The sequence below is a fragment of the Cyrtonyx montezumae genome, unplaced genomic scaffold (assembly GCF_038088225.1).
Source record: "Cyrtonyx montezumae isolate F1298 unplaced genomic scaffold, pur_monq_1.0 scaffold_14, whole genome shotgun sequence".
Lineage (NCBI taxonomy): Eukaryota > Metazoa > Chordata > Aves > Galliformes > Odontophoridae > Cyrtonyx > Cyrtonyx montezumae.
Window position 1 is genome coordinate 4,457,467 of NW_027071870.1, and position 25,448 is coordinate 4,482,914.

Below are 25,448 nucleotides of genomic sequence, written 5' to 3' on the forward strand. Positions count from 1 at the left end.
CCTTATGATCTGTCAGTACCTGTGATAGTATAGTAAAATGTCTGAATGGAATTTATGTCCATCCTGGGAGGCATATGAGGCCAGACTGGATGGGGCCCTGGGCAGCCCGGTCTGGTGGGTGGCAACCAGCTCACAGCAGGGAGCTGGAAATTAAGGTCCCTTCCAACACAAGCCCTTCTGTGATTCTATGATTCCCTGGTTAGGGCATGGTATCCCTGTACTCACGTGTTAAGATGTGACAGACACAGCTGTTGCCCTTGGCTAATGGACTGCATCTCAGCACCTCCTCGAGAAGAGCAGGTCCACAGGAGACATCTAACAAAAAGCAGTGCCTGTCACGTCAGAAGTTTCCAGCTATCTCTGGCCTTTCAGGACTTGAATATTTTGCTCCCTTCTGGAGAGCAAAAGGCAAGGCTGTTTTATGCTTTGAGCATTTTTGCTATAATTTTGTGCCCAGGACACAGACTGTGTTTACACCACCACACTTACTAATTTCAGGATTATCTATGAAATAGAGCTGTTTTGTGTCATGGTTTGGCTCCTGTGGTTATACTGAAACATACCATCAAAAATGCATGGCATTAATCTATTACAACTTGACCTGTTCACGTTCTCTTACTGGGATCTGTGTCCAATGTTCCTGACAGGCAAAAAGACTTACTTCTATAATATCTAAAGTGGAAAACTGAAACATTTCGTAAGAGAAAATGTCACTGAAGAGATACCAGTTGTTCCTTCTTAAGGGAAAATCCAGTAGTGTGAATTACTCAGCACTCTGGCTGGTTTTTTTTTGCCTTTCATCTCACTGACAGCACCAGTGACAGAATGATAACCAAAAAAGAGAGAGAGGGAGATAAAAGGACACAGAGATATACTGCAGCAACATAAAGTAGACACAAGTTGAGTGTTTATGTGCTCTGAGCATAGGATGATCTGGGCTGACAAAAACAGGAAAAAGGCAAGGCAGGAAGGGTTTTCTCTCTCTTAATTGATTATTCTCTTTGGTACCAGAGGGAATTTAGGACAGCACTGCTGCTTTCCTAAGAAACCAGAAACATAAAGTAAAATGGGGGGAACACTGAAAATAATTCAAAGATCTACCTCCTTCTGTTTTTCTTAATTGTTGCATCCCACTGTTGGTTTAATAAGAGTGTCTAAGGTGCTGCTGAACCATGTCAAGTCAACAAGGGTATCTCACAGAGAAGCCTTCCCTCTGCAGCCGCCAAACAGTGGCACTGTGCAAAAACATGCACAACATGTTCCACTTTCACAGTGCTCTGATTTGTTAATGCATTATGCAGCAATCAAATCTAATTCAACCTTCTCTTATAAACAAAAAGGTACCTTAAGCTGAGAGCTTTTCTCCCTTTGCACATTCCAAGTGGTATTTTAAATTCTATTAATATTTCTTCCCTTCCCTGTCCCTTCTCCTCTCTGAAGCATCCTAAGGAGCAGCAGATGATCTAGATGTGTTCTGTAGCAAAGGGAGTTTTACCAGGGAGGATGGAGAGGAGGAGAAGCAGCAGCAGGCGTTATCAGCTCTGCATGGTGTATAAGCTTTGTAATTGTTTATGTTGTGCCTGGTATATATTATAAGCACCAATTTAAGGGCTGTTTTACTGGTACTGAAAACAGCTGACAAAGAAATTGAAGGTACATTGATCATGAAAAATCCCTGTATTTGCAGGAAGATTTTCAAAACGTCTGACCTAAAACCACAGCTCAGTTTCTCAAATACCAAACAGAAACTGCTGGGATTTTCAAATTTAAGGACCGGCAGGGCACTCCAGGGCACTTACAAATGCTCTAAAAAGTACCAGCTGCTCAGGGGCAGGCAGATTTATTTTAAAGCAGCAACTGGGCACTGAACCTAGCCTCACTCAGTGTCTGGCATCAAAATGCACTGTGCACTCTTCCAAAATCCTTCTCATATCTGAATTTTTCTGAATATTTGGCTGCTATGATGGCCACAAGACTCTTTGGGACATTTTGGCACAGCAGTTGCTTTCCTCTCTTCCGATCCTAGATGCTCAACGGCAGCAAAATGAGCAAAATAAATGACAAAAACTCGCCTTCTTGGACTGCTGCTGCCTGCTGGGTGGTGGGCAAGGTACAGCACAGCTTCCTCGCATGTCCCTGCCCACACAGCACAAGGCACAAAGAAGAGCAGAGGAGGAACATGTCACTCTAGAGGAAATGACCCTCCATTGCAGAGCGAGGTGAAATAACGCTGTAAGCCTTTTTCTTTTTCACAGTTCAGACCATCTTGGATGCCAAGACCAACGCAACGAGGTCAGTTCTCTAAAGGTTTGATAGCACTGAGTGAAGCAGTGAAAAGCCCTCACTGACACTATGCAGTGACCCTGCCCTGAGGTTGATTGAAGGGGAGATGATCTCTGGGACCCTGGAGGCTGGGAGGTGATTTGCCCAGAGAACTTTCATGACCCTTCCCAGAAAGGCCTGACTTGGCTCTCTTTTCCCCATGCAAATGTGATTTCAAATGTTTCCTTGCTTGAATCATCAGAAGTATATTTCTCCTAATTCAGTGATGGGACTCTGAAAGTTTAGCTTTGCTCATTTCCAGGTGTACCTTGATGAGACAAATGGATGCTATTAGTATCAGCTATTACCTTTATTTCTGTTTTGACCTGTACTCTGAGTTTGAGTCACAGAATCACAGAACTGTAGGGGTTGGAAGGGACCTCTGGAGATCACTTAGTCCAACCCTCCTGCCAAAGCAGGATCCCTAGACCAGGCTTCTTGATTGCTGAGCACAACTGATAAATTAGTTTTATGAGTTAATGGAACACATATGCACATGCCTCTGTCTGAAAATACATTTGGGCTACTATCAGAGTGCAAAATGAAGGATTTCAAGCTCACAAACTCTAGAAAGGGAAAAACCAAAGGAAACAAATCTTGGCTTAAATACTGCTTTGTCTGTTTTCACTTTTGCTTTTGCATTATAAGGTTAATTTATTCATTTCAGGGTACTTAGATGGTCTCAGAATTAGTAAAAATGAAAAAAGTTTTTTTTTTTTAAATGCAAACTATGAACAAGACTTGATAGGCACATTTAATGAGCTTCAATTAGGCATAACATATTACTTTCAAGCACTTTTTATGTAATGTACAGTAATTTTATATCTTACTTCTACACAATACCATCACAACAACCGGAAGGTCTTCAGGGAAATTCTCCCATGCCATGCACAAATAACAAATTAACTCCTGCAAAGGCAGTGGGACCTGTTTTAAATGAGTACTGCATTAAAGAGGACCTTGTAGCCACCGTGCCTACAAATGTCCAGAGAAAGAAACCCATGACTTCAGACACTGACTAAATATTTTAAAATACTATACAGTAAATCTTGCTATTCTCAAACTTATGAAGAAGCTCATTATAAACAACAAATTAGGGTTTTTCAATAGTACAATGAGGAGATGCTACATACCAAAATAGAAGGGTTTTCTTCAACAGTCATCAGAAATAAATTGTATTTACTAGTAAAAAGAACTAAGTACACATTTTTCATGGATATCATAAACATTAATATACTAAATTTTTCATATTTAAGAAAGCTGAAACCTTTGAATACATGAAACATGCTTGTTCAGAAGAGTAAACTCCCTCAAAAATCAGATTTCTCTCCCTTAAGAAAATGAGCTTACATTAACATCAAAAGCAAAGCAAATTGAAAAAGGCAAAGCATAAAAAGGAGACTCTTACTTTAACTTCCACTGCCTTTCCACCTTGCTCGATATGCCTCTCAAGGTATTCAGAAGACAGCAGATCACTGCAAGAATAAGAAAAAAAAGAGCCATAAACCTCATGCATGTGCTCTTGCATGCTCCCTCAGCAAGCAATGATTAAACATTTACATTTGAAAAGGGCAAAAACTGCAGGATACTCCTCCTAAAGCCTTCATAAAAATCACAGAAACAACCACCTGCAATGGAGCTTCACAGTGCACGGGACACACTGGTTTTTAATATTAGAAGGCAGTAAAAGGAAAAGAGAGGCTTTTGCTTTATGGGATGTTCAAAGCCATCTACTGATAACTATTTTAACAGAAAAGAATTCTCTGCTTGCTATCTGAACAGTAAGGAAAAAAAGAGGGGAAAAAAAAAAAGAACAACCACAGAAGAATGAGAAACCAAGTTGAGGCACTATTACAGCAGGCTGCATTGCAGTGAATGTGGCAGCTGCCTCCAGCAGCCTCCGAAGGACACAACAGCACAGTAATAAAATGCCCCTGTAATACTAAAATGCATCCTACAAGTGTACACATGGCACTGTGTAGATGGGCAGATGAAGCCTCGAGCCACAGGGTCAGGCTCACAGCAGGTCTGCTCCACAGCAAGTGTGAAGGTGAATGGCTGGTGCCAAGCCATCCTTGGGCCGTGGGCAGGCCTGTGCAGGAGCCAGTCCTGTGTATCCTCTCTGGGAACCCTGAGGTTCTCATGGCACCAGAGGAAAATGAGCTGGGCAACAATGAACCCAGCCTTAAAATAGACAGGGCTCCGGAACAAACACTAAAGAGAACATATGTAAACAAAATGCACACTAAGAGACTTCATGCTAAACCAATCAGGTCTTCATAAATTACTTCCTAGGCAAAAAAAAAAAAGTTTTCTACAGCAAAAAATTCATGGAACACTTCTAGAAATTTTAGAATTTCACCCAGATTAATTTTGCATGAATATTTGATATTGTTCCACGTAAGAGGTGACTGAACTGCAAAAGATAGAGTCCTGGTGAAGAGAGCACATCAACAGGCCCACAGACCTATGGGTCATGAGGTGACTGGCACAAAGCACCTCCTCTGCAGAAGAGGTAAATTAGCATGTTGCTCTTCCCTATAAGAAAAACACCAGGGAGGTGGAGGGGAAGGACAGCTGGAAGTGCACAGAGCAGCGGAGCTGAGACTCATCAGCTGGGAAAGCCTGGCAGCCCTTGGGTTTTTCAGGGTGCTGTTGCTGCAGGACAGTAAGATACAGGAGAGGTGAGGGCAGAGGGTGGTGGGTGCTGCCAGGGCTGTATGGTGCCCAGCAGCCACTCAGCTTCCCAGAACTTCATCCTGGCAAAGCAGGCAGCCAGGCCAGGGAGTTTTGCTCACACAGGTGCTGGCTATTGCCCATATCAAGTCTCAAGTGGCAGAAGGTTGAAGTACAGATTCTTCCATATCAGCCCTACAAACTGCCAACCCAACATTTTCATTAACAACCCAGGCACAAAAACCAGGAGCACTCTATGGAAATACGCTGATAATGCTAAGTTGGAAAGAAGACAACTGAAAAAAAAATTCCCACAGGAAAGCGCTGGATGATGTTCAAGACTGTATATTACAAGTAGGATAAAATTCAATTGTACAAACAACAAATTTATGCACTTAAGGGCTAGAGGGAATTTCTCTAGCATTGTTTTGGAGGACCTGCTTTATAAAGGAGCAGTGATTGCACTCATCTTGGCAAAAAGATATGCCAGATCAATAGGGTGTCTTCCTGAAAAACACACCTGTCATCCCAGAATGCATGAAAGAAGACTTATTTTGAGCCAAATTGAGGTAAGATTAATACCACTGATGAACGGACATCTCTTCTAAAAGCGTGGGCAGATACTGGTCAGAAAGTTCCACTACCTGGAAGCAAATAGAGGCTCTTGAGATAACGGGGAATGGAAAGCTCCTGAAGTCTTGCAAAAATGTGGGTTGTAACAGGAATCAAATGCACCAGGATTTGTACACCAGTGCGTGAAGGTAGTTAATTAAGCTGTAGAAAATGTTGGCACAACCTCAAATAGACACTGACTGTCAATGAGTAAATGGAGACTGGCTGCTAAAATAAAGGCTTTGTATTTGTATCTGAACACAAGCAACACAGCAAAAAGACGGATGCTAACAGATTTCTGAATGGGAGACTTGGAAAGTCTTCGAGTCTGGGAAAAGTTTTCTGGGGAAGCTTCACACACGCTGTTCCTTTGTGCTTCCCCCTCAGCATATGCCTGAGGCCTGTGCCAACCAGAGAGCCAAGTGCTCTTCCACCCTGGGCTGAGCTGCCCTGCCCCAGAAGAGCCAAGTTTCTCCTCAGAAGTCCCCCACACCCAGCACCAGAGTCACCAGCAGTCAGGGCTCTTCTCCCAGCCACCATGTCTTGGATGGATGTACCTTGCTAGATCCCCTTAGTTACGTTTGGGAGCATGATTCCAAGAAGGGCCCATCCGTTTCATTCACCTGCTTGACTATTTTGCAACAGAAGTAAAAGGAGAGACAAAAGGGCTGGGAATGGCCAGAGACCCGCTGGCAGCCCCCTCCTGCTCAAGGTTGGTGACAGATGTCTCAGTTCCTGAAATGAACCAGGCTGGGAGGGAAATGCCATCCTTGCAGTCTATACACAGCTCCTGGGGACCAAGCCCAGAACTTACAAACAGATGAGAGGTCTGAAATTTAGGACTTTTTTAAAGCATACCCTAAAAAACATGGTATGCAGAATACATCCAGAAATACATTATTAGTAAAAAAACAAAAAAAAAACACCCACATTATTATTATTATGACTCACTGCATGGAAATTATCATGAAAGAACACAATACTCATAGATTCAGTAATGCAGTCTGTGCTATTACGAACTAAGATACAATCAAATAATTATACACAATCTTGGCAACTTATGCCAAAAGATACACTTCTTTCATGAAATCACCTTGAATGTGCAGTAATGATTTGTCTTTCTAACAGGGAAGCAATTAACTGCATAATTTTAGTAAAATCCACTACTTCAAAATAAAAAAACAAAACAAAAGCTCTAGTGAAACCATTATTTAAGCAACATGAGACATTGAGCATTCAGCAGTAAAATAATGTGTGTTTCAATATAATCATCTAACTCCTTCCTATGGTAGAGATGAAATTAGAGTAGTTCCACTTGCCTGCCAATCTATCCTAAAAGCCACCTCTGTCAGTTTAAGTATCAGTCTTCGTATTAGTTGTTAAGAAAATCTATGTGCAAGAAAGCTACAGACTGTGAAAATAAATCTTAGAAATACTAAGAATGTAGAATACTGTGGGGGGAAAAAAAAAACATCTACAAAGAAAATATGTGGAATGAAACTTTCAGAAGCATTTGCTAAAACACTGAGATAAATTATTTGAAAATGAATGGCAAAACCTGCATGTTAATATGTAAAAATAAAACATTTCACAGAATAGAAGCACATGTGAATTATGCCTTTTAAAAGGGGAAAAAACCCAACCCATTATGATTGTAATAGCAACTCTGCTTTTTTGATTCAATTATTTTTAAATACACAATGAAAATAGTGTAGCTTGTTTTGCTTACAGCAAAATCCTTTTCTGAAGCCCAAGTCCAACTATATCAGTTCACCTCACAAAACAAAGGCCAGAATAACAGCAAAAAATCTCTGTTCTTTCAACTCTCCGAAACTATCATGATAGCATGCTGAAGGAGGAGATAAGGGAATTTTCTTACAGGGAATGGGCTCAATTATGGAAAGTATCTTTATTCAAGACCTCATATATAAATGTGTTTTTTAATTCAACTTTGAACTAACTACAACATTTGGATATGTTTACCAAACCAAAGCCAGAATTGGAATCCCAGGAAAACAGCTAAACTTCAGAAACAGATGCACTGCCCAGCAGAAAGAGGCTGTTTCAGAAAGAAAAAGAAGAAAAATCTGCAATGGCAAGAGAAAAGAGGACAGAACAAGCTATGTGTTCAAAGAAATAGAAAGAAAAAACAGATAATGTAAAGCACTCCAACCCAAAAGAAGAGGCTGTTAAATAACTTGGAAAACAACAGGTTAGTATTTGAATACAGAATTGATTACAAACTGGGAATTATCCCTGAAAATGAAACAGAAATTTTCATTTTCAAGGGGTGAAGGATGAAAAAGTAAAAAATTGCCAGCTTTTTAACAAAAAGTATATCCAGATTTGAGAGACTATGAAGATGAAATGCCTAAAAGTTATGAGGGGGAGAACAAAAATGAAAGGGACCACTTCAGAGACCACAGGAAGAATTACAAACTTTAAAAAGGTAGAAATAAAAGGAGTTCAAAATCGTAGTACTAAAATGCATCTTTGTTTCCACATCAGTCTTAAAAATGAGAAATGACTGCTTTCATGATGTCTGATAATGTTGCATTTCCTTGGATGCTGTGGGAATTCTTTACCATTTTTTCTGTTTGTTGACTTTGATTTCTGCCTTCACAACTCTCTATTACATACACCTCAAATTTCTGATTAAATTTGCTGTCAGGCATGGCCATCAAATGAAAGATCTCAAGTAAGATGCATTACTGAAAAGGAAGATAGAGTTCTAGCTGAAATCAGCACACAGGCCTGGATGGGTCAAATTCCAGTAGGAAAGTGTTGACAGGTATATGAAGACATTCAGGAGAAAACGATGGGTTCAGGGAAATGATGGAGACATTAATAAGATAAAGATACCATATCAACTGAACAGTTAATGCTAACAGTTGCAGCTGCTAGAGGTGAGAAGGGAGCCTGCTGCTCAAGAGGGCTGTAGTAAAAACAGTGGGCGCTGCTGCGTGCTGAGGACAAGAGGATGCAGAAATTTCTCAAGTAATATTTTTCTCTGATGGTGTAGTTTCTCAAGTTTATATGGTATGTTTGTCAAGTAATACTTTTCCCTGATTCTTTACTAAGTAAACTGGAAAGGTTCAAATTATAAACCGGTTTATAAGGAGAATTTATATAAAGGGAAGGGGGAAGAAGGGGGAAGAAGGGGGAAGAAGGGGGAAGAAGGGGGAAGAAGGGAGAAGAAGAAAGAAGGGGGAAGAAGGGGGAAGAAGGGGGAAGAAGGGGGAAGAAGGGGGAAGAAGGGGGAAGAAGGGGGAAGAAGGGGGAAGAAGGGGGAAGAAGGGGGAAGAAGGGGGAAGAAGGGGGAAGAAGGGGGAAGAAGGGGGAAGAAGGGGGAAGGGATCATGTTGTAAAAGAAGGCAAACTATCAACATGTTTCTTTCAGAAAAGTTTCCTAACAAGACTCAACAGATACATAGGGAATGGCTATGGGAAGTAATTCTCTAGAACAGTCTAACATGTATGCCAAGAATTAAAGGCAGGTTGTTTATCATGAGAAAGCAGAAAACCAGATGAGAGGGAACAGAAGGGATGTTTCTGTCGGCCACTCAGTAAAAGGAACTGTTTGCATTACCTTCCATTACACTGTCGTCCTAATACAGATTCACTATCAGTCATGAGCTAATAAAAAAAAATACAGCATAATAAACTCAAGAAAACCACTTTGCCAACAGATTTCTGCATCTGGTATTAATTCTCCTTTATCCTCATGACTATCCAGACACCTTTTCTTCATTTGTACACAACCTCTCCTTGCACTTCAAGGGGCACTGGCTATCTCCACACTCCATGAATAAATCTGCTTTAATAGCCAAGGTTTTAAAACGTTTGCCCAATATTTTCCTTCGAAAGAATTGCTGAGTTTCTCTTCATATGAATTTCATCACTGTATCTGTTAATTTAATCAAATGCACATCAAAATGTGAGTGTTTCTCTTTGATACTCCATTGGTTTTCAAACTACCTACGTGGTGGAAGGAAAAAACAATGGAGAAAAGCACTGGTGGTTGTTGAAGCATCTCCTTTTTTAAAATATTCTCACTGTGCTTTTCTGCTTTTGCTGCTGCTAACAAGAATGGGAGAAAGAAGAAAGCAATTCTGTAATGTTTCTACTCCTACGGACTATTAAAGACTTTATCCAAAAAGAAATTACAGACTTATAAATGAGTTGAATTCTCAAGAGATTTACATAAATGCTGAGTCGTACCCAATCTCAGTCCTTTCCTGGAGCTTAATTTCACATTTCAGTAACAGCAATACAAAGCAGGAACGTCTGATGAAGTTTCTTCCAAATAATAATGTTTGCTCAATTTTTCCTCTCCAGGACTTATAAGATGTCTAATTCCAACTGACTTAAAAATACACTTAATGCCTTCATCCGTTCAGCCAATTTGCCCATGGGACTCTACAGTGATTTCCCTGAATCTTACTGGAAACACCATGCAGCAGAGCAAGCCTCCAACCCTGAGCCTTCACCACCAGCATCAGACACAGAGCTCTACAGCCGGATGTCATGTTCTGGCTTAGAACAGCATGGCTCTGCTTTACTTCATTTCTTGTTGGGAAAAGATTTAAGAAGGTGGAAGGCATTCTTGTTTATTAGTTTCACCAGCTTTCTATTATGCACATGGTTCCCATTACAGGCTTAAAGAGAGAGAGAGGACACAATAAAAGCTGCAAGGAAAAACTAGAAAGCAGTGGTGGTAGTTTCAAGGCTCAGGTGGTGTGGCCATACCCTGATGCTGGGCAAGACTTGTGCACATAGGCTGCATCCAGCTGTCACTGCCAGTGTGCATTTGTGGTCCTAGTGTCCATTTACAGTTAATACACCGTAGACTTTTTTGGGTCATCATTTTCAATCTTTGCAGTTCTAAGTCTGATCTCCTTTCCAGTACCTGAATAGGACCTACAGGAAAGCTGGAAGAGGACTTTCTAGAAGGGCAGGTAGAGGTAGGATAAGTAAAAATGGCTTTAAACTGGAAGAGGGTACATTTACACTAGATATTAGGAAAAAATTCTTTATTGTAGGGCTGATGAGGCAGTGGAACAGGTTGCCCAGTGAGGTTGTGAATGCCCCCTCCCCGGAAGCATTCAAGGCTCTGAGCAACCTGGTCTAGAGGGAGGTGTCCCTGCCTATAGCAGGAGCTTGGAACTGGGTGATATTAAAGGTCACAACCATTCTATGATTCTATTATTCTAAGATCAGAACTTTCTTACTGTAAGATATGGTACAAGATGATGAACAAATACTGTTTATGCTTTCCAGGGGAAAAAAAGAGTTTATACCTTAAGTTCTTCAGTTAGGAAGAGAGTAATCATTTACTGACACACAGTATTTCACCACATGTTCCTTTTCACTGTACTTTAGTGAAATCTGAATACAGCTCTGCACCTAAACAAAAGAACAACAACACACACCCAAAGCAGCTCTGAATTCACTAGTAGTTTAAAAGTCCGTTTTTAATTGCAATTTAAATGCAATCAAATGATTACTGTTAATATTATTTTAAAATGTATTAAAAAAAGAAAATATCCCCACTAACAAAAGCACCTTTAACTGCATAAAATGGGAGTATGAAGGGGCCAAATGATCCTTACAGTCCCGCCCATTTCTATAATTTCCTTCCATACACCCCACTATCATAGCCACCTCCTCTGTCCTCAGGTCCCCCCTCCCTGGCCACACTCCTATTCCCCAGCCCATTGCCCTTTGCTGCCCAGCAGCATTTCCATACTGCTGCTTCCCACTTCTGCATGATGCCAAGGAAGACCAATACAGGAGTCAGCATCTCTTGAGGCTGCATTTATAGTTTGGCACTAACACTGAACACATCCATCCTAAAATGTACATCCTTCTTGACAGCAAAATGTGCCCCTGCTGTGCTGTCATTTTTTCCATAAGCACTTGGGAAAATTGCCCCCTTAAGCTTGTGATCACCTGCTCCTGCACTTATAACTTGCATTTTATCCTGAAATTTGAAATGTCGTTCACCCTCAAGAAATGTTTATGTAGTAATCAGCAAGAACAGCATCTTCCGAGCTGTGTGTATTTTCATATAATTAGAGAGTATTAGCACAGACTAAGTGAAAAATTACTGAGATGCTTTTTTTTATTGTTAAATAAAAGCACTGGCTGTGCAGGTATCTGAGATGCTTCAGAAAGGAGTTCAGATGAAAAAATGGTTACCACTACTTCTACTTTTCTTCACAGAACAAACCTGAGTGAACCTTAGAAGAGGGTTCTCCTACAAACAACTTTAATCAAAAAGATCATAAGCCTTAAATCTAGGAATTTAATAATTAGTTTCTAAAAATTATTCTAATTAAGACGATCTGCTAAAACTTCAGGAAGGCGGAAACAGGTTTGAAACTACAAAGACATTTTAAAAAAGCCTGTTATTGGTATGAGGGCTAAGGAAAAGTGAGTCATTATGTGAAAAACATCAAGTAAGGTAGCCAAATTCCAGAGCAAGAAACTAAAATTAAAGGTACCTGCTCTAGCACCGTAACTTCCCTCCTTTGATAAAGAAGGTGTGTTTTAATAGCACACTCTGGATTAGAAGTCAAAGGTCTCAGCCGCATTTGTGGGTGACCCAAAGCTGCAGTCTGAAATAATGCAAAACAAATCCAAAATGCACAGTTAGGAGGGGTGGTGAAAGCGGTCTCTTGAAGAAGCAGTCTGCATTACCAGGGAAATCTCACAGAACATCCGCAGATGACAAATGACACAGAGCTTTGTGAAATAAAATTCATCACTCATCGCAAAAATGAATGGAGACTGGGAAGATGAATTCCTGGAATGAAGACTGGAAGATGATTCACCACCGAATCCTCAAGAGCCAGATGCTGAGACAACACCAATCACTTAACCACTGCCCAAGGAATTATCACAGCTCCACAAACTTGCAGTCATCAATCTTCATTTGCCATGTGCAATGCAGGACAGCTACCTTCGGAGAGACAAAAACAACATTTGCTAATACTGCTCCAAGTAGGATCTGCCTGGTTTGTCAGACGTCTCTGGCATTGCTGATGACCCAGCAGGATACTTGGCCTCCCTGTGTGTTACCTACTGGTAAATGATCCTCTCTAAGCTCAAAAGGCACTTCAGTTTGGATAAGAGAAGATACGGTGAGGAGGGGAAGATAATACAGAGGTAGGTAATGTTATGTGAATCATAGAGAAAATTAACTCAAAGCTGCTATTCACCTAGATCAAGGAAACACTTGAAGAAATTAGCAGTTTAATTTAAAACAGAGTAGTACTATGTCATAAACCATGCTGTCAAGCTTTGCAACATGTTTCTGCAGGAGGTTGCTCAGGCAGACTGTATCCAAAGGTACCTCAGAAGGAGAAAAGGGAATAGAGACAGTCAGAGGCAACAGGCTCATAAACAGATACTGAGGCAGCAATGTGCCTCCTGGCATCCTTAATGCTATGGATGTTGGGAGGCGGCAGGAAATGGACCCAGAACGTGGCAGTGCCCATGTGCTCTCTCACAGCATCTTTCATCGCCAATACTGGGACAGATGGGCATTGGTATGACGCAGTTTCATTTCTTCTGTGCTTAACGGCTGTCACTGATCCCTTAAGATAAAATGAATTCATTAACTTGATATTTTAAAACTATCTTTCTGTCCAAGGACATTTATTGAAACTCAGAAAAACACATTTGTACTTATTTGATGCTAACTATTTTCCACATACCGGCACAGGATTGCTTTTAAATAGATGGTTCATATTCACGTTGCATACCCCACAACAGCTGCACAGAGCAACAGCAGCCAGCAGCTCTCTGCTAGCTGCCTCTGGTGCATGGGTTGGGAAAAAAAAAGTTATAAACAAAATCTTCAGCTTTGCAGCTGGTTCATTCATATGAAATGAAATTCTCATTTGACTGATGCTACAGTGCATTTCTTACATACATATATGAGAGATCCTCTATAAGCTACATATCCATATAAATGTATTCAGTACATATTTTACATGCCTGGGAAGCACCTGTCAGCAATACACTATGCACTACACATCCACATTTGCTTATTTGCCTACTCTTGCTCCTTCATCTTTTGGAATCGTTTATTTCTATCCTTTCTTTTTCTGTCCTTTTATTCACATCTTCCATTTCTATCCTGTCCTAAATCAAAACCAATCTACAGCCTTATTTGCAGAAGTCTCTGCTTGGAGAAATCTAGCTTTAAATTCTTACAATTAGAAAACAGCAGACTGCATGCTACCTCTCTTGACTCAGAACACAAACCAAATTGCTTCCCCCATCATGCTCACTGATGTGTCTAATGTCTTAACAGACATTTTCAGAATTAGGCATATTTTTTTCAGCCATGCTCAACAGTAAACCACCTGCAACATTTCATTCTGCCACCTGAGCAGCAGAAGGAACATACCCTTAGCTGGAAGGTGGCAGGGTCGGTGCATACTGTTCTTTGACCCAAGAAGCATTCTTCCCAAGCAGTCTTAAACTGAAAACATCGCCCTCACACCTCCAGAGTGCTTGCCCCTCTCTGAAGTGGGCTTAATGCTGTGAAAGATTCAAAAACTTCATTTGTCATAACACAGATCCTTATGATGGTTCTTTCTTTTCCTGTAGCCTCTCATATATGCCTTACGTATCCATTTTCAAAATCAAAGATAGCTTTCCAAGATAGTGACAAATATTCTCCTCAGGACAAAAAGGTGTGTTTCATACTTGAGCCCACCAACTCCAATTATCACTTCTCAAAAAACTGACTTCCTCACTCAAGGTTACTTACCCCTTCCAGGAATTTTTTCCAGGATTATCTAGTTTTCTGCAGGTCAGGCTGAGCACTTTCCATCTCAGCTCTAGAAGCCTCAGAGAAATATACTCCCTGGAATTTGGCAACTATGGCATCAAACAGTTATGTTTGGAATGCTGGGCAGCAAAGCACTACAGCAACAATGCAAAGCACATCTTTCAGGAAGAATTAAAAGATGCAACTATTCTACCGACCACATAAGAGAGCAGGAATACATTTGGCAGTTCTGCCATATACCTTGCTTTCCTCCATAGAAATCCAAGTCAACGTCTCTCTGAACAACTGAATGTAACAGAGATGAGAAAGTAAGTTAGAGTTAATTTTTATAAAGCCGGATCTCTGTCATAAAATACGAATCTCTAAAGATGCAAGCTGGCAATTTAAATGTGCAGTAAAAAGCCACGAAAGAACAAAAAAAACCTGCCCTAAAGAGCAACAATACTTTGTATTCTGTCACAGTCTTGGACACCATGAATGGCTCCTCCTTCTACAGCACTTCACTGCAAGGACTCTGGCTGCAAAAACTGCCACCATTTCTGGGCAAAGGGACAGGGAATAGGCGCTCAGCAGGGCAATCAAGGCCACTGTCCCTTTTGCATTTCTTTCCTTTCGGCCAGCACATGTTGCACCTGCAAGGGAAAGTCACGCATCCAAAAATTAGAAGCAAAGCACAGCAGGACAATGGGGCCTGCAAAGCCCAGTGCCTGTAAAGCCACTTTGCCAGCCAGGGTTATGGTCACATGCAGGTGGCTCTAGCTGTGATCTGCATCTGAAAGTGGAGCTGCTTATGATTAAAGTTCTGCTCCAGTGAGTCACGAGTTTGAATGTGACCAGGCATTTCTACAAGAAAACTACTTTCATATCTCCTGTCATCTTTGCTTGGCATCTCAGCAATGCGCTGACATTGTTTTAACAAGGGATCCACCCCAGCTCCTCAGCCTCACTTAACCTGGTATCCTAGAGGAACCTCTGCAGCTGAGCAAGGGTGTGGATGGACATATTAAAGAGACAAAGAAATCTACCACATCATCCTACCCCTACTCCTTCACTCTGCTGAGCCATGTGGAAATTGTGAGCAGGACTGGGAGCTTGGTCCCTATGGTACTCCCTGTGCACAGTATGTACAGAGATAGGGTTGATCCCCTGGGCAAGGCACAGCCCTGCAGCCTCCTGCCCCATTCACCTCTGCAGGAGCCCAAGATTGCAGAGGTCCTGGGAGATCACTCTCCTGGCTCAGCACCTGCATTCACTGTGCTTACAGCCAGGTGTGGAATACTCCTGGGAGGACAAACCAGGACCTCAGCATAGAGCTCAAGAGCCTCTTACAACAGCGCTCACCAGTTTTTAAGCAACAGCACACAGTTTTGCAAACACTAATTTAAATAAACAGCAGTACTGTTTGCAATTAAGTCTCACACTGATGAGTATACATTCAATATTGCATTGTCTTCTTCAGCACAGAAATGTATAAGGATATCATTATTATCCTCCTTAGTACATATATCTAGAATCTTGCTCAATTCTTTAAATAATTTATGTTTCTAAAAATAAGCCTTCTAACATGTCATGTGTTACTCGCAATGAAATCTGAATAGAAGACTCAAGCTCCACAGTGCAATGCATTGATGTGCAAGCATCAGGAAGGCTCATGTGGTTTGCAGGACAAGAAGAGCATTCCAAAAGCTCTACGCCCTACTGTAGAGTTTAACACCGAGCTAAATTTAAAGCAAATCAACCTCCATGGATGCTCATGGCTATTAAGTTGTAAGAGTTACAGGGTTATATGCATATCTATCATAGACTTCTCTTTCTCTCATAAAAACAGACGGTCGTATTTACAGGGATACTAGCAATGAATCAATCCTGTAATGTTTTCTTCACAGGAGTAGTTTCACTGCATCTGCTGAAGACTGCTGAGATGACTGAAATCCTCAGCATTCTATCTTAATATTTGCAGTATTAAAATGAAAGCTAGCAAAATAAATACAGCTGTTACTTAAATCACAAAGACACGTACAGTGATGATTTCCTTACATGCTAATTGGTTCTGCACACAGTTTACAGTGTTTGGGGACAGGTGATGCAATCTCAATACTGAGTGACATAATTAGAAACATTTATTGCTTTATAAAAAGAACAATTCAAAAGTAAAGTGCTGAAATTCAAAGAAAGCCTTAACTAGAATTTAGCCCTCTTAAGTTTGTTCTCCTTGAAGACCATCACTGTGTGGAGATGCATATAATTCTGCTCCACAGTATCCAGAGAAGTAGATCACAAAAGCAGATGACAAGATGTGTGAGACACCTCAGATGCCCTGCAAATATGATCTTTCTTAGTGCTGGCCAGTTTTTTTTTTTTAACAAATAACTCATTAAAAATAAAAATCCGGTAACTTTTCCCAACTGAAACTTTAATCATAAACATAATAGATAAAGCACTTCTTATTTTCAAAACATATCGTAGAAGAGTCACATAGACCTGCATACTCTGATTCACAACCCTGATTTGCTTGTTTCTAAAATAAGTGTGCACTCATCACTGCTCTTCAGACTATTCTGGGGCTGGCATCAACAATTCCACCATTTCCACTCTGCTGTACAATGGATTCATTGGACCAAAGGAAGCAGGGAAGAGACTGACTGGAAAATGTCTGTATATCTGAGAAGCAACAGGCTTCACTTTAAATCAAAGCAGGTCTCCTGGACCTACTGTCAGTTATCTTTCCTCTTTGCTCCCAGATTGACATTTTCTCCCCAGAACCTACACATGCCATATTTTGATCTGCTGAGCATTTGAAATATTTATTTTAAAAAGCTAAGGGTTTTAATACATAGCACTTTTGAAAATCATTCTGTTTCCGTTTAAGCAACAGAATACTCATCAAGCATTTGAGATAGGGAATTCAGGAGAAAAAATATATATATATAAGTATGAAAACATTCAAAACATGAGAGTAACTACGCGGATGGAAACCCTAGAAAGACACGCCAGTTTCACAGGAACTCATGTGGTGGGAATACCTAGTTACAGCCAAACAGCAGATGAGGGACATGGCACAACAGACGGATTCCAGCTCTTCCAACATCTGTATCATCGCCTTAAAGGAAGTTCAGGCTTTGCCAGCTGAGTATTTTGGGTTATAAGAACAGAACAAAGACCACTTCTGCATTAGAAAAAGTGCCTGTCATCATTAAAACCTGCTGACCTATCTTACACTTTCTTATGAAATACTTTTAAGGGAAACAAAGTTTTAACAGAGCATAGCCGCCTTCTGAACACAACTGAATTTCTCTTCATTAAGGTATACAGTCTCTGGAGTAAAGACAAATTTCTCATGGAGAGTTGCAGCATATGCAAAGCTCATTTCATGTAGTTCAATACACCCTAGAACTTCTCACTGTGGAAGTCAGGAATAACAGAGATTAACAGAAACTACCCAAATGTTTTTATATTTTGTATTGAAACACTTGGTTTTAAACCACATTAAACAGAACTCAATTTAGCATCACAGGCACTAGAAAACTACTGAAATGCAATTATATATTATCTACAAAGTTTTAATCCATATGTCAAGATAGTAGAAAATTAATATTTACTTAAGAAAGTAAGATTAAATGTGTTCTCCCATAACTCAAGCGGCCTTTGATACACTATTTTGCTTTTTAACAGCTCGCAGCCTAAAATGCTCTTTAGTTAAATAATGCATTTGAAGAATTAATATATAATATCAGAAGAAAGCACACATCAAGGACAAGGTGAAAAGAGGAAATGTTTCAACTTAGAATGAGGTAACTTAAAAGCAGGAGCTGAAGAAGTGCTATTCCAGGTACTCCAAGTAACTAGAAAATATGTTTCTTATAAATGGGAATATGGCACAGTTCAGACATAAAGTTGATACTTCAGTTCTTGCAGTCTTGTACCTAATGAACGTGCCCAATTCCCTTTTAAATGAGGGGTAGTTGTGAGCACTTAGCCCCTGAAAGAAGCAAACCCTCTGAGATAAGACAACCACGCATGTCATCTTAATTTCAGATTACAAGGATGTGTTTATGAGCATAGATAGGTATGCATGCCTGAATCACCTGTGCAGGTTTTGTGTGTAGGATGAACACTCAGAAAACTCTAGATGGTAACTCTTTGTTACCATCCTTGCCATGCTGTACACGGACCATAAACTGCACACATGCTTCACTATTTATCACTACAGTTTCCATTCACTAGTAGTAGTTCAACATAAAAATACCAGACCCCTTAGTTAAACAAGTAAGCATATTAACATTTTTTTCCAAATGGATTATCTTCCCCAAGCAATTCCTTTTTTAATCTTCAAAGATACTTAAATAAGAGAAACACACCAAAATAGAATCTTATTCATCTCGCCTGAATGAGCAACTTGTTGTAAAGAATAGGAAAACAATTCAAAATAAGCAATTATTCTTTGCTACTTGGCCGGTTGAGCCCCAGCAATTTACCCAGGATACAAATGCAGGACTATTGATAGGGTTTTATAAAAGGACATGGAAAAAAATCATAAGTTACTATCCCAGACTTGCAAAATATCACTTCCAAAAGCACAATAACACTCTTGTCTCAAATTAAAGTGTTTCAGAGCTGTGCAAAGAGGAACCCTATGTTATGACTGTAGAAAAGTCAGTGACTGGGTAGTAGGAGCATGGCAGATAATGAGTGAAATGCAGAACATAATGTTTTTCAGGACGAAAAAGGAAAGTTTTTCAGGAAAAAGAATACAACCAAAAGAATAACAAGCACATAGGTATAATAATTGGTTACATTAAAAATATTTAAAATGTTCTAAATTATGGTTTATTTTTAAGGCAGGACTTCAAAAACTCTTTCAGTACTTTAAAAAATATTTTTGTTTTCCTTTCTGTTACTGTTCCTCATCTGTCCAGGAAAAATTAAATTATGGCCAAAAAAATCCCAACCATCTTTGTTGGTTTTGGTTTCTGTTGGTCTTTGGTTGTTTTCCGGAAAAGCTGATAAGTTAGGTAAGATTTTGGAAAGCCATCTTATCTTTACATCATTATTTTAGTTTTGATGGGAACACAAGTTATCACTAGCATGTCTACTTTACAAGTTCACAGCACAGTTCACACAGCTCCCAAACCAATGAGACAGAACTTCAGTGGAAACTGCTTAGAACTCTAAACATTTGTCTTACAGATGGAAGATATCTGCCATGACCTGACCAGAGCTGGCTGGGACTCTGAGGTGGATTTGCACCTCTGAAATCTTCATGGACGAGAAGGCTTTCCATTTTAAAAAATAAACAGACCAACAGCAGGTTTTATTTTAATCTACATTAAGAAAACAACTTTTTAAAGTATGTCTACATATATACAGAAAGGCTGTATGAAATAAATCCCCCCAACTCATGAATCAAAGCAAGATAGTACCACTGAAGTACCCAGACGCAGTAGGTGTAAGATGCCATGCTAAGTCAATCCTAGCAGACGAATTAAGGCTGAAGTACCAGCTCAGCAATGGGCATAAAATCATCCAGACTGTCGTCTGTTGAAATGCACGTTTTTCATCCATATCAACTTCAGACCATTCCCTGAGAGAGCATGGTCTGAAAACAGACACTGCTGCCAGCCTCCAAGATCACAGAGACTGGGAAGCAAAAAAAAAAGGCCTTCCTGATGATACTGGGGATAGTCTTCTTTCCTGGGAAACAATCCCACAGACACACTCTGTGGGCCTGAAGCGATGCATTCCTTTAGAGCTTTAGTGCATGGTCCTGCACTCTGGAACTAGACAGTGAGGGCAAGGATTTGTTCTCAGGGTTAACTTAGAGTCTGATCTAAAGCATCTTTGTGGGTCAGAATGTGAATAATATCTTACAAATTACATTTGACTTTGGGATGCAGTTCACCTCAACAACTGTTAGTGCTCCACTTGAAGCCACAAAACCTGGAAAAGCCAAAAAGCAGTGCCACCTCTGCATGCAGGCTACATGATGGAGACCAGAAGACCATCACACGTCACCTCATCAGCAGCAAAAAGCTGGAAGACCAAGAAAGGGATGGTGCAACTTCCAGAAAGACTCCAACACAAGAAGAGGGGCAGTGGAGGGGAGGGAAAGAGGAAACTCTGGGAGCAGCTGCAGACCATATGGGAATCCAAAAACGTGGTCATCCGCCAAAGCTGAATGAGAGGCGCAGCAGGAAGCATGCACCACCTTTTATGTCCTCAGGCTTGCAACAGAAGGAAAAACAAGACACGTGCACCCTGTGGGATTATAAAATACACAACCCATCTACACTCACTGTTTGAAGTGCACATGCAGTAGTGTATGTGGACAAATAAAGGAGATGCATATGTGCAATCCTACGAAAACAGTTTGTGGGACAAAGTCAGATCAATCCCTTCTCCACAAGGAATCTTCACATCTACAAAGGGCTCTGTACTTGGCTCACATATTCTTGACTACAGCCCTTATTGACCAAATACTATGTTCTGAAACTCTAAAACTTAGAGCTCTCCTCTTGACACCGTGAGCAATAATCCTGTAAAAGTTCACGTTACACATATCACTTCATAAATTCACCAGAGATCACAATTTTTCGATGTTGTCAATCATCAATCCAAAATTCCAGTTAAAAATTCAATGCATTCACATTAGAAGTTATTACAAATATTATTCTAAAAAGTACCTCCTGTGGTGATAATCAGGTAGATGGCTATTTTTTTCACTTTTATCAACTGCTGGACTATGACTAACATACTGATAGACCTTTTATTTCTCTAGTTTCTGTAACTCATTAAGCCCTCAATGATAGACATTCCTGAATAATTTTTCTCTTCCAAAATCAATCAACAGCAAACATCTTCTATATTATGAAATCCTGAAATTAAAATAGAGAAAGAAAAAAAAAAGACAGAGAACTCTTTACAATAAAGCAGTTCCAATTAGCTATTTCACCCAAAACATCTTGGAAAGTATTAAAATAATGCATCTGAAAAACAGCAAAGAACTGTAATTTTTCAGACAACCAAAGTGAAAATTATTTCCAAATGTACTTGAAAAAAGTGCTATCTTTCCACCCACATGAATATTTATTACTGCCTACATGATGGTATAAAAGCATTTGACACAAGTGAAAGGGAATAAAATTACATGATTGATACTGGCTCCCTAAATACTCTGTGCTTCTCTCTCCTTTCCCCTTTAGATCATTAGAGTTCACATTTTAGGAAATAAAGGCAAAAAGATCACTGAAAACAGATGTTCTCCCTTCGCTTCAGTTAGAGATCTCATTAGCAAAAGTAGATCTAGACAGATGATAGGAGAAAAGCAGCTGACCCAGAGCGCCTGCTACTTTCTTAATTTCAGTGTCTTTCATTTCAGCATCTGTAAGCTCCCTGAGCGTGCCCCCGCTGGACAGACCAGGCTGGCTCTTCCAGCTTAGATGCAGGACCACTTGAGGTAAACAAGCGAGAACTGAAATCAGTTCTGCTGTTCCTGCCTCCTGGCATGCTTCACACAAAAGCGGAGGCTTCTGTTGCTTACGGTCCTCATGACCACAGAGGTTACAAACTCTGTGAGCTGCCAGGATAATTAATCCACCCAGCAGCTCAGTCCCTGCAACCCTTTTCTCAGAGCAACCAGGGCCAGATAAATGGCTCTGGCAGTGACAACATTCCCAGCCACCGCTTTCCCTTCATCCTACTCCATGGATGCGTGCCATCCATACAGACAAAGCGCAGCCACTGCAAAAAGGCTTAACTGCCTCTGCTACCATCTTTTCTGGGGCAACCACTCAGTGCTTCAGGTATTATATTTATTTTCACATGCTTGCTAAGCTCCCCATGCATAGGATAGCCATTGATTACACAGACTGTGTATCTGGTGCTGCCTGAAAATGCACAGCCAGCCACACTTGCACTGTTCAGTCAAACCATTCATGCATATGGTTCCCGGAGAAGGGCTTTCCTGACACAAAAAGATGCTGAAGTACTACCAGACTGGGCTGTGCCATGTCAAAACATACGGCCCACAGATTGGTGTACTTCTCTCATCACAGTATTTATTCAGTTGTTTTGATTGGGAAGGCGCTTTGTAAATGAAAGATCTGAGTTCAAAGAAGGGAGATTTGCTCTAAAAATGGAAGTTTGCAGAAGATGTCTGGAAACTGAACAGACACATGTACTCTGTTTGTCTCAGAGACCCTCCTGGAAGCGCTCAGGATAGGATTATCTGGGCTGTTTTAAACTCATTTGTGTTTTTTTCCAATACTATAAGTCTCTATTGTTAACTTATGCATTATTTAAAAGATACTGAGTACAAAAATAGCTCTAACCCGCCAAGGGAAAATGGGAAAAGCAGTAAGCTGAAAGCCACAGTGCTTCCCTCACGGATTGTTTCAGCATGCAAGACATTACAGCCTTCTCCTGTTTTCATTTCAATTTAGTAGCTGCCTTTGACATATGCCCACCCATTTTCACCATCAAAGTGTCTGAAGATAGCTCATTCCTGAGGGTACATATTACTAGTCAATGTGCACTGCCCAAACAGCAAATTACTACTGCTAGAGGTCCTGAGATACACATAGCTAAAGGCTTTGCTTTTGGAGATTCTGTATTCAACCCCCATGATTTGCATTCACATTCCACATAGGTGAGTACCTTACACTCTTTAATATGATAAAGCCCATAACATTAGGAAGGAATCGTAAGTGTCTAAGGCCAATCTAGAATCAGCAATGAACCTAACTCCTTATTTCATCTGTAACTTGAAGCCCAGGAGGGCACAGGCCTGGAGGTACCTAGCATCCTCCTGCTTGTGACAGCAGTAGTGCTGACCTCCAACACGAGAAACAACAATCCTCACATGAAGACTATACGTGTCAGAACTAGAAGGCTCTGTTTCACCCTGCAAGAAAAACTAGCTCTGGTATATGTTGATTTTAGTCCTAACCATATTTCCAGACTTTAGCTGGGTACATATTTTAGACACCGCATTACACAGCGTCTTCAAATGTTTGCTCTCAAGGAAGAGAGGGAGAGGAAAAAAAAAAGAAGAGAGGGGTTACTTAGTTAAAAATACAGCCGGTGTTCTACCTACCTCAAAATTCAACATGAGATAGGTAGTCCTTCTCCCAGGGACAGACCAACACATAGTACCTGTACAGGCAATACAAGCAGTGTGTGGCCATTGCTAGCAAGGGGCCATGGGCTCTGCATAGCCAGCAGCCTGCAAGGCCTCTCTGCATGCCCAGCTGCAGTTGGCTATGACCTCATTTTAACTGGTTTTAGCTCTAACAGCAAGCCAACTAGTGATCAGGCAAGTGAATAACATTAACCCTACATGGACCCAACACTGCTGAGAAAGAAACCACCACTACTACTAATACCAAATTCCTGACAAAGACCCCAGAACACTGAATGAGGACATATGGTGACCATCGAGGAGTCAACATAACTCAGAGATGTGACATCATTTCTGTATATCACTTTTAGCCATACTATTATTTGGAATGAGTTGTTAAATGACTGCATGTTAAAAGATAACCTGACTGTTAAGACTCAAATTCTCAGCTCTACATTTGTTGCTTTAACTCATGTAAAAGTACCCAGGATTTACTGTCACAGCAAAGACCTACCACACGCTGAAACCCACGTCTGGAATGCATTTCTGAAAGGTAAAAGTAATGATAGTGGAGATGTGATTCCAACATATCAGTCTGGGACAAGCAAATTGGGTTCTGCGTAATTTGGTGCCAGTGGCTTGGCTGATAAGAAACAGAAAGGCAAAGAGACTGGATGTGTTCACACAGGTTCATTTCCCCTGGTTCAGTCCAGACTCAGCAGTCTCTGCAGGACACAGCCAAGGCTTCTATAGGCATGATGACATAAAACTTCCCCAAAATTGTCTCTACGTCCTAACATCCACATACCACCACAGAACATAGTTTGGTTCAACTGACTCTATGTAAACATTTTACTGGAGTGCTCTCAGTTGTCTCCATTTCAGAAGACCCACAGGCAGGGATAGAAAACCTTAGAAATGACCATGGTTATCATACATAGGTCACTCCAAAAGTAATGTCTCCTATCTATTTCCATGGAAACTACAACAGATACAAAGAGCACAATAGCACTATTTGATTAAGAAAATTCTCAGCTACGAAACACTATTTTTCAACACCACCACCATTAGCTCTGCATTTTCAACAGTGATAAGCAAGAGCCTGCATGCCATGTTCATAAAAGTCTATACCAGCAGAGGTAGGCTACTGGTGCTGTCACCACTGCTGAAATGCACCTCCCATCACCTCACTGTGCTCACATTCACTGTCTGGACTCCATAAATGTTCACCAAGCATTAATGAATATCGACAGGTGCAATTTTTTCCACACAAAGGAACTGAATTACACACCTTTGCTTCATATGCACTTCCACATACATTAAGCCAAAACCAAAACTCCTGAGGTGAAAAACCTAGGGTGAACAAGCTCAACAGATCTGAGTGTCAATCAAGAGGAAAAAATGTGATTGAAAATTACCTTACATAAAATATGTTGAGTACAAAACTTACCCACTCAGCATCATAAAGCTGGATAAGGTATGCAATCCAGTGTTACAAGTGCATGCATGTAAATGAGTACCCAGCAAACTACAATGTCCACATCTGATGCAAAACACAGATGCAGAGCTGAAACCAGAATACAGGAGTGTTTTACATGCCACTGAGTTCATATGGTAGGTCCCATGTTGGAAGAGAACTCCACAGCTGCCCATTTTGGGTAGGATCAGCCATGCTTACTTTGTCAGCAGTAGCTTCTAACACACAAAAGGGAAAGAAGTTGAAGAGGGAAAAGGCTGGCAAACATCATGAAAGGGGAAAGGGAAGCTCATGCTGGGGATTCCAAAACTTAGATTCAATTTCATCTGAGTGGATAACCCAGAAATACCAGCCAAAACAAACATATATAACAACTGCCATGTAATAATCTGAGAGGATGGTGAGGATCACACTGCTGGGGCTGCTGCTAGGAAAATTAT

The 25,448-nt window shown here is 40.6% G+C and overlaps 1 protein-coding gene across 1 annotated transcript in view; it reads right to left on the minus strand.

Annotated features, from left to right (window-relative positions):
- The window catches only part of ADAM22 (ADAM metallopeptidase domain 22), a 121,539-nt gene that overhangs the window by 61,992 nt on the left and 34,099 nt on the right, over positions 1–25,448 (minus strand). The window contains exon 4 of the mRNA XM_065731212.1: positions 3,731–3,797. Within this exon, the coding sequence (XP_065587284.1) occupies positions 3,731–3,797 (67 nt within the window). The remainder of the gene's footprint in view (positions 1–3,730; positions 3,798–25,448) is intronic.